The sequence below is a fragment of the Oncorhynchus clarkii genome, unplaced genomic scaffold, assembly GCF_045791955.1.
Source record: "Oncorhynchus clarkii lewisi isolate Uvic-CL-2024 unplaced genomic scaffold, UVic_Ocla_1.0 unplaced_contig_6721_pilon_pilon, whole genome shotgun sequence".
NCBI lineage: Eukaryota > Metazoa > Chordata > Actinopteri > Salmoniformes > Salmonidae > Oncorhynchus > Oncorhynchus clarkii.
This window is the reverse complement of record NW_027260976.1, coordinates 655,001-665,000: the sequence shown is the minus strand read 5'-3', so window position 1 is coordinate 665,000 and position 10,000 is coordinate 655,001. Positions and strand designations below refer to the sequence as shown.

Here is a 10,000-nt window from a genome sequence, read left to right as displayed (position 1 = left end):
TGATCTGTGTGTTCTCCAACAGAACCGTACAGACGTTCAGTGTCAGCATCGCTGGCAGAAGGTTCTCAACCCAGAGCTCATCAAAGGACCCTGGACCAAAGAGGAGGACCAGAGAGTAAGAACACAACCTTATAAACCTTATAGAGAACCCTTTCAGAACCCTTTCAGAACCCTTTCAGAACCTTATAGAACCTTATAGAGAATCCTTTCACAACCTTTTAGAACCTTTTAGAACCTTATAGAGAACCCTTTCAGAACCCTTATAGAACCTTATAGAGAATCCTTTCACAACATTTTAGAACCTTATAGAACCTTATAGAGAACCCTTTCAGAACCCTTATAGAACCTTATAGAGAACCCTTTCAGAACCCTTTTAGAACCTTATAGAGAACCCTTTCAAAACCCTTTTAGAACCTTATAGAGAACCCTTTCAGAACCCTTTCAGAACCCTATAGAACCCTTTCAGAACCCATTCAGAACCTTTAGACCAGAACCCTATTCCCTATATAGTGCACTACTTTAGACCAGATCCCTATTCCCTATATAGTGCACTACTTTAGACCAGGGCCCTATTCCCTATATTGTGCACTACTTTAGACCAGAGCCCTATTCCATATATAGTGCACTACTTTAGACCAGAACCCTATTCCCTACATAGTGCACTACTTTAGACCAGAGCCCTATTCCCTATATAGTGCACTACTTTAGACCAGAACCATATTCCCTATATAGTGCACTACTTAAGACGAGGGCCCTATTCCCTATATAGTGCACTACTTTAGACCAGAACCCTATTCCCTATATAGAGCACTACTTTAGACCAGAGCCCTATTCCCTATATAGTACACTACTTTAGACCAGAGCCCTATTCCCTATGTAGTGCACTACTTTAGACCAGAACCCTATTCCCTATATAGTACACTACTTTAGACCAGAGCCCTATTCCCTATGTAGTGCACTACTTTAGACCAGAGCCCTATTCCCTATATAGTACACTACTTTAGACTAGAGCCCTATTCCCTACATAGTACACTACTATAGACAGAGCCCTATTCCCTATTTAGTGCACTACTTTAGACCAGAACCCTATTCCCTATATAGAGCACTACTTTAGACCAGAGCCCTATTCCCTATATAGTACACTACTTTAGACCAGAGCCCTATTCCCTATATAGTACACTACTTTAGACCAGAGCCCTATTCCCTATATAGTACACTACTTTAGACCAGAACCCTATTCCCTATATAGAACACTACTTTAGACCAGAACCTTGAGGAATGAATAAGAATTAATAAGGATGAATAAGGACGAATAAGGACGAATAAGGCGCCATGTCCTGTCTAAATACGTGTTATTATCTGAAGACACACACACAGAAAGATGAGTTTTAAGGTGTGTATTCCTGAGTATTTGCACACACACAGAAGCCATGATGAGGTAATGATTAGCAAAGAAGTTGACTATGGAAACTCCCTCCCAACCACAAGCAGGTGGATCCAACATTTAGAGAGAATGATACAGAGATGGAGAAGGAGAGGGAGGGAGGGAGGGAGGGAGGGAGAGAGGGAGGGAGGGAGAGATGGGAGAGATGGGAGGGAGGGAGGGAGGGAGGGAGGGAGGGAGGGAGGGAGGGAGGGAGGGAGGGAGGGAGGGAGGGAGGGGGGAGGGATTGAGGGAGGGAGGGAGGGAGGGAGAGGGAGGGAGAAGGAGGGAGATATGGAGAGGGAGAGATGGGAGGGAGGGAGGGAGGGAGAAGGAGAGGGAGATAAGGAGAGGGAGAGATGAGAAGGAGAGGGAGGGAGGGAGGGAGGGAGGGAGGGAGGGAGGGAGGGAGGGAGAGAGAGAGGGAGGGAGGGAGGGAGGGAGAGAGAGAGAGAGAGAGAGGGAAGGAGGGAGGGAGGGAGGGAGGGAGGGAGGGAGGGAGGGAGGGAGGGAAGGAGGGAGGGAGGGAAGGAGGGAAGGAGGGAGGGAAGGAGGGAAGGAGGGAGGGAAGGAGGGAAGGAGGGAGGGAGGGAGGGAGGGAGGGAGGGAGGGAGGGAGGGAGGGAAGGAGGGAGGGAAGGAGGGAGGGAGGGAGGGAAGGAGGGAGGGAGGGAGGGAAGGAGGGAAGGAGGGAGGGAGGGAGGGAAGGAGGGAAGGAGGGAGGGAAGGAGGGAAGGAGGGAGGGAGGGAGGGAAGGAGGGAAGGAGGGAAGGAGGGAGGGAAGGAGGGAGGGAGGGAGGGAGGGACAGGGGAGGGAGGGAGGGAGGGAGGGAGGGAGGGAGGGAGGGAGGGAGGGACAGGGGAGGGAGGGAGGGAGGGAGGGAGGGTGGGAGGGACAGGGGAGGGAGGGAGGGAGGGAGGGACAGGGGAGGGAGGGAGGGAGGGACAGGGGAGGGAGAGAGGGAGGGAAGGAGGGAAGGAGGGAGGGAGGGAGGGAGGGACAGGGGAGGGAGGGAGGGAGGGACAGGGGAGGGAGGGAGGAAGGAAGGAAGGAAGGAAGGAAGGAAGGAGGGAAGGAGGGAGGGAGGGAAGGAGGGAAGGAAGGAAGGAGGGAGGGAGGGAAGGAGGGAAGGAGGGATGGAAGGAAGGAGGGAAGGAAGGAAGGAGGGAAGGAGGGAAGGAGGGATGGAAGGAAGGAGGGAAGGAAGGAAGGAAGGAGGGAAGGAGGGAAGGAGGGAAGGAGGGATGGAAGGAAGGAGGGAAGGAAGGAAGGAGGGAAGGAGGGAAGGAGGGAAGGAGGGATGGAAGGAGTATTGTTGACTTCTGTTTATGAAAATGGACAAAGACTAATAAACTGTTGTATTTCCTCTCCCCTCCTCTCTCCATCCTCCACCTCCCCTCCCCCTCTCCTCTCTCCCTCCCTCCCTCCCCCTCTCCCCTCCTCTCTCCATCCTCCACCTCCCCTCTCCCCTCTCCTCTCTCCCTCCCTCCCTCCCCCTCTCCCCTCCTCTCTCCATCCTCCACCTCCCCTCCCCCTCTCCCCTCTCCTCTCTCCCTCCCTCCCTCCCCCTCTCCCCTCCTCTCTCCATCCTCCACCTCCCCTCCCCCTCTCCCCTCTCCTCTCGCCCTCCCTCCCTCCCCCTCTCCCCTCCTCTCTCCATCCTCCACCTCCCCTCCCCCTCTCCCCTCTCCTCTCTCCCTCCCTCCCTCCCCCTCTCCCCCTCCTCTCCCCCATCCATCCTCCACCCCCCTCCACCTCCCCTCTGCCTCCTCCTTCACCCCCTCCCCCTCATCCATCTCCCCTCTCCCCCCTCCACCTCCCCTCACCCCCCTCCACCTCCCCTCTCCCCCTCCCTTCTCCCTTCTCCACCTCCCCTCTCCCCTCCATCTTCCCTCTCCCCTCCATCTCCCCTCTCCCCTCCACCTCCCCTCTCCCCCCTCCATCTCCCCCCTCCCCTCCATCTTCCCTCTCCCCTCCATCTCCCCTCTACCCTCCATCTCCCCTCTCCCCTCCACCTCCCCTGTCCCCTCCATCTCCCCTCTCCCCTCCACCTCCCCTGTCCCTCCACCTCCCCTCTCCCCTCCATCTCCCCTCTCCCCTCCACCTCCCCTCTCCCCCTCCCTTCTCCCTCCTCCACCTTCCCTCTCCCCTCCATCTCCCCTCTCCCCTCCACCTCCCCTCTCCCCCTCCCTTCTCCCTCCTCCACCTTCCCTCTCCCCTCCATCTCCCCTCCACCTCCCCTCTCCCCTCCATCTCCCCTCTCCCCTCCACCTCCCCTCTCCCCCTCCCTTCTCCCTCCTCCACCTTCCCTCTCCCCTCCATCTCCCCTCTCTCCTCCATCTCCTCTCTCCCTCTCCCCCTCCTCCACCCTCCCTCAGGTGATTGAACTAGTCCAGAAGTACGGAGCCAAGCGTTGGTCCGTAATCGCCAAGCACCTGAAGGGTCGGATAGGGAAGCAGTGCAGAGAGCGCTGGCACAACCACCTGAACCCCGAGGTGAAGAAGACTTCCTGGACCGAGGAAGAGGATCAGATCATCTACCAGGCCCACGAGAAACTGGGCAACCGCTGGGCCGAGATTGCCAAACTGCTGCCTGGCAGGTACGGAGAGAGAGGGAGAGAGAGAGAGAGGAGGGAGGGAGGGAGGGGGAGAGAGGAGGGAGAGAGGAGGGAGAGAGGGAGAAAGGAGGGAAGGAGGGAGGGAGGGAGGTGGTGAGGGAGGGAGAGAGAGAAACAGAGAAAGAAGCAGAGGGATTGTTGTTATCAGAACTGCTAATGCTGACTTAACAGTGGCTAGTATATCATATAAGTATATAATTCTTGCTGTGACCAAGTGTCTGTCTCTCTCTCTCTCCCTCTCTGTCTCTCTCTCCCTCTCTCTCTCTCTCTCTCTCTCTCCCTCTCTCTCTCTGTCTCTCTCCCTCTCTGTCTCTCTCTCCCTCTCTCTCTCTCTCTCTCTCTCTCTCTCCCTCTCTCTCTCTGTCTCTCTCTCCTCTCTCTCTCTCTCTCCCTCTCTCTCTCTGTCTCTCTCTCTCTCTCTCCCTCTCTCTCTCTGTCTCTCTCTCTCTCTCTTTCTCTCTCTCTCTCTCTCTCTCTCTCTCTCTCTCTCTCTCTCTCTCTCTCTCTCTCTCTCTCTCTCTCTGTCTCTCTCTCCTCTCTCTCTCTCTCTCCCTCTCTCTCTCTGTCTCTCTCTCTCTCTCTCCCTCTCTCTCTCTGTCTCTCTCTCCTCTCTCTCTCTCTCTCTCTCTCTCTCTCTCTCTCTCTCTCTCTCTCTCTACCTCTCTCTCTCTCTCACGCTCTCTCTCTCACAATTCAATTTCAATTCAAGGGTCTTTATTGTCATGGGAAACATATGTTAACATTACCAAAGCAAGTGAAATAGAGAATAAACAAAAGTAAAAATGAACAGTGAACATTACACATACAAAAGTTCCAAAAGAATAGAGACATTTCAAATGTCATATTATATATATATATATATATAGTGTTGTAACGATGTACAAATAGTTAAAGTACAAAGGTAAAATAAATAAACATAGATATGGGTTGTATTTACAATGGTGTTTGTTCTTCACTGGTTGCCCTTTTCTTGTGGCAGCAGGTCACAAATCTTGCTGCTGTGATGTCACACTGTGGAATTTCACCCAGTAGATATGGGAGTTTATCAAAATTGGATTTGTTTGTGGGTCTGTGTAATCTGAGGGAAATATGTCTCTCTAATATGGTCATACATTGGGCAGGAGGTTAGGAAGTGCAACTCAGTTTCCTCCTCATTTTGTGGGCAGTGAGCACATAGCCTGTCTTCTCTTGAGAGCCAGGTCTGTCTACGTCGGCCTTTCTCAATAGCAAGGCTATGCTCACTGAGTCGGTACATAGTCAAAGCTTTCCTTAATTTTGGTTCAGTCACAGTGGTCAGGTATTCTGCCACTGTGTACTCTCTGTTTAGGGCCAAATAGCATTCTAGTTTGCTCTGTTTTTTGTTAATTCTTTACATCTCATGATTTGGTTGGGTCTAATTGTGCTGCTGTCCTGGGGCTCTGTGGGGTGTGTTTGTGTTTGTGAACAGAGCCCCAGGACCAGCTTGCTTAGGGGACTCTTCTCCAGGTTCATCTCTCTGTAGGTGATGGCTTTGTTATGGAAGGTTTGGGAATCGCTTCCTTTTAGGTGGTTGTAGAATTGAACAGATATTTTCTGGATTTCTATAATTAGTGGGTATCGGCCTAATTATGCTCTGCATTATTTGGTGTTCTACGTTGTACACAGAGGATATTTAGCAGAATTCACCATGCAGAGTCTCAAATTGGTGTTTATCCCATTTAGTGAAGTCTTGGTTGGTGAGCGGACCCCAGACCTCACAACCATAAAGGGCAATGGGTTCTATGACTGATTCAAGTATTTTTAGCCAAATCCTAATTGGGATTTTAGATTTTATGTTTCTTTTGATGGCATAGAATGCCCTTATTGCCTTGTCTCTCAGATAGTTCACAGCTTTGTGGAAGTTTCTGATGTTTAGGCAGAGATATGAATAGGTTTTGTGTGCTCTAAGGCAACGGTGTCTAGATGGAATTTGTATTTGTGGTCCTGGCGACTGGACCTTTTTTGAACACCATTATTTTGGTCTTACTGAGATTTACTGTCAGGGCCCAGGTCTGTCAGGGCCCAGGTCTGTCAGGGCCCAGGTCTGTCAGGGCTCAGGTCTGTCAGGGCCCAGGTCTGTCAGGGCCCAGGTCTGTCAGGGCCCAGGTCTGTCAGGGCTCAGGTCTGTCAGGGCCCAGGTCTGTCAGGGCCCAGGTCTGTCAGGGCCCAGGTCTGTCAGGGCTCAGGTCTGACAGGGCCCAGGTCTGTCAGGGCCCAGGTCTGTCAGGGCCCAGGTCTGTCAGGGCTCAGGTCTGTCAGGGCCCAGGTCTGACAGGGCCCAGGTCTGTCAGGGCCCAGGTCTGTCAGGGCCCAGGTCTGTCAGGGCTCAGGTCTGTCAGGACCCAGGTCTGTCAGGGCCCAGGTCTGTCAGGGCCCAGGTCTGTCAGGGCCCAGGTCTGACAGGGCCCAGGTCTGTCAGGGCCCAGGTCTGTCAGGACCCAGGTCTGTCAGGGCCCAGGTCTGTCAGGGCCCAGGTCTGTCAGGGCCCAGGTCTGACAGAATCTGTGCAGAAGATCTAGGTGCTGCTGTAGGCCCTCCTTGGTTGGGGACAGAAGATCTACAGTGGGGCAAAAAAGTATTTAGTCAGCCACCAATTGTGCAAGTTCTCCCACTTAAAAAGATGAGAGAGGCCTGTAATTTTCATCATAGGTACACTTCAACTATGACAGACAAAATGAGAGAAAAAAATCCAGAAAATCACATTGTAGGGTTTTTAATGAATTTATTTGCAAATTATGGTGGGAAATAAGTATTTGGTCAATAACAAAAGTTTATCTCAATACTTTGTTATATACCCTTTGTTGGCAATGACAGAGGTTTTTTGGCTGCTGTAGACCCTCCTTGGTTGGTGACAGAAGCATCAGATCATCAGCAAACAGTAGACATTTGACTTCAGATTCTAGTAGGGTGAGGCCGGGTGCTGCAGACTTTTCTAGAGAAAGAAATGTGTGTGTTTTATTGACAATTTTTAACCACACACTTGTGGTTTGTGTTCGTGGATTTTATAATGGTGTATGTTTTACCCCCAACACCACTTTCCATCAGTTTGTATAGCAGACCCTCATGCCAGATTGAGTCGCAGGCTTTTTTGAAATCAACAAAGCATGAGAAGACTTTGCCTTTGTTTTAGGTTGTTTGGTTGTCAATTAGGGTGAATACATGGTCTGTTGTACGGTAATTTGGTAAAAAGCCAATTTGACATTTGCTCAGTACATTGTTTTCATTGAGGAAATGGACAAGTCTGCTGTTAATGATAATGCAGAAGATTTTCCTAAGGTTGCTGTTGACCCATATCCCCCAGTAGTTATTGGGGTAAATTTTGTCTACACTTTTGTGGATTGGGGTGATCAGTCCTCAGTTCCATATTGGGGAAGATGCCAGAGCTAAGTATGATGTTAAAGAGTTTTAGTATAGCCAATTGGAATTTGTTGTCTGTATATTTGATCATTTCATTGAGGATACCATCAACACCACAGACCTTTCTGGGTTGGAGGGTTTTTATTTTGTCCTGTAACTCATTCAATGTAATTGGAGAATCCAGTGGGTTCTGGTAGTCTTTAATAGTTGATTCTAAGATCTGTATTTGATCATGTATATGTTTTTGCTCTTTATTCTTTGTTATAGAGCTAAAAAGAGCTGAGGAAGATGTTAGAGTTTATGTAGCCAATTGGAATTGGTTGTCTGTATATTTGATCATTTGATTGAGGATACCATCAACCCCCACAGGCCTTTTTGGGTTGGAGGGTTTTTATTTTGTCCTGTAGCTCATTGTTCTGTTATCCATGGGCTCCTGAGTGGCACAGCGGTCTAAGGCACTGCATCTCAGTGCACGAGGTGTCACTACAGACCCTGGTTTGAATCCGTATCACACCTGGCGGTGATTGGGTGGCACACAATTGGCCCAGCTTTGTCTGTGTTTGGCCGGTGTAGGCCATCATTGTAAATAAGAACTGACATGCATAGTTAAATAAATGTGATTGGAGAATCCAGTGGGTTCTGGTCTTTAATAGTTGATTCTAAGATTTGTATTTGATCATTTATATGTTTTTGTTGTTTGTTCTTTGTTACAGAGTCAAACAGGTTGGAGAAGTGGTTTATCCTGTCTCCCCCCTCTCTCTCTCTCTCTGTCTCTCTCTCTCTGTCTCTCTGTCTCTCTCTCTGTCGCTCTCTCTGTCTCTCTCTGTGTCTCTCTCTCTCTGTCTCTCTCTCTGTCGCTCTCTCTGTCTCTCTGTGTCTCTCTCTCTCTGTCTCTCTCTGTGTCTCTCTCTCTGTGTCTCTCTCTGTGTCTCTCTCTCTGTCTCTCTCTGTGTCTCTCTCTCTCAGAGTCTCTCTCTAATTTCTCTTCTCTGTTTTATTGCCCAGGACTGATAATGCCATTAAGAACCACTGGAACTCTACGATGCGTAGGAAGGTGGAGCAGGAAGGTTACCTTCAGCACGCCGCCGCCAAGTCTGGCCACGCATCCCTCGCCGTCTCTCCCGGTTACGCCAAGGCCAACAACCACATCATGAGCTTCTCTCACCACTCCCCTCTCCCGCCTCTCTCACCTTTCACAGGGAACCACTCCTATATTTCGGACCACAGGGTGAGTTCACACTCTCACCTTCACCTCTCTCATCCTTCTCTCCACCTCTCTCATCCTTCTCTTACCTCTCTCATCCTTCTCTCCACCTCTCTCATCCTTCTCTCCACCTCTCTCACCCTTCTTTCCACCTCTCTCATCCTTCTCTCTCCTTCTCATTCATCCTTCTCTCCACCTCTCTCATCCTTCTCTCCACCTCTCTCATCCTTCTCTCTCATCCTTCTCTTACCTCTCTCATCCTTCTCTCCACCTCTCTCATCCTTCTCTCTCATCCTTCTCTTACCTCTCTCATCCTTCTCTCCACCTCTCTCATCCTTCTCTCTCCTTCTCATTCATCCTTCTCTCCACCTCTCTCATCCTTCTCTCCACCTCTCTCATCCTTCTCTCTCATCCTTCTCTTACCTCTCTCATCCTTCTCTCCACCTCTCTCATCCTTCTCTTACTTCTCTCATCCTTCTCTCCACCTCTCTCATCCTTCTCTCTTACCTCCACCCCTATATTGGCCATATACCACACCCCCTCGTGCCTTATTTTTTAAAATTATATATATTATCATTTAGGAAAAAACTGTTTTATTTCCCCCCTCTTGATTGGCCGTTTGTATCGTCTGACCTGTTTTTGGGGCTCCCCAGGTGCCCTTCCCCCGAGGGCTGCACGTCAACATCCTGAACATTCCACAGCACGGAACAGCTGCTATACAGGTGAGACACAGCGACAACATCCCATGGGAACGTTTCAGTTGTCTTAATGCTCCCGCAGAAACCCATGGAAACGTTTCAGTTGTCTTACTGCTCCCGCAGCAACCCATGGAAACGTTTCAGTTGTCTTAATGCTCCCGCAGAAACCCATGGAAACGTTTCAGTTGTCTTACTGCTCCCGCAGCAACCCATGGAAACGTTTCAGTTGTCTTAATGCTCCCGCAGCAACCCATGGAAACGTTTCAGTTGTCTTAATGCTCCCGCAGCAACCCATGGAAACGTTTCAGTTCTCTTAATGCTCCCGCAGCAACCCATGGAAACGTTTCAGTTGTCTTACTGCTCCCGCAGCAACCCATGGAAATGTTTCAGTTGTCTTAATGCTCCCGCAGCAACCCATGGAAACGTTTCAGTTGTCTTAATGCTCCCGCAGCAACCCATGGAAACGTTTCAGTTGTCTTACTGCTCCCGCAGCAACCCATGGAAACGTTTCAGTTGTCTTACTGCTCCCGCAGCAACCCATGGAAACGTTTCAGTTGTCTTACTGCTCCCGCAGCAACCCATGGAAACGTTTCAGTTGTCTTAATGCTCCCGCAGCAACCCATGGAAACGTTTCAGTTGTCTTACTGCTCCCGCAGCAACCCATGGAAACGTTTCAGTTGTCT

General features: G+C 50.4%; 1 protein-coding gene across 2 annotated transcripts in view; it reads left to right on the top strand.

Moving 5' to 3' along the window:
- Positions 1-10,000, top strand: part of LOC139402753 (transcriptional activator Myb-like) — a 28,873-nt gene that overhangs the window by 9,142 nt on the left and 9,731 nt on the right. For both annotated transcript variants that reach the window (XM_071146671.1, XM_071146670.1), the window contains exons 4-7: positions 23-115; positions 3,802-4,022; positions 8,421-8,643; positions 9,273-9,341. In XM_071146671.1, the coding sequence (XP_071002772.1) occupies positions 23-115; positions 3,802-4,022; positions 8,421-8,643; positions 9,273-9,341 (606 nt within the window). The remainder of the gene's footprint in view (positions 1-22; positions 116-3,801; positions 4,023-8,420; positions 8,644-9,272; positions 9,342-10,000) is intronic.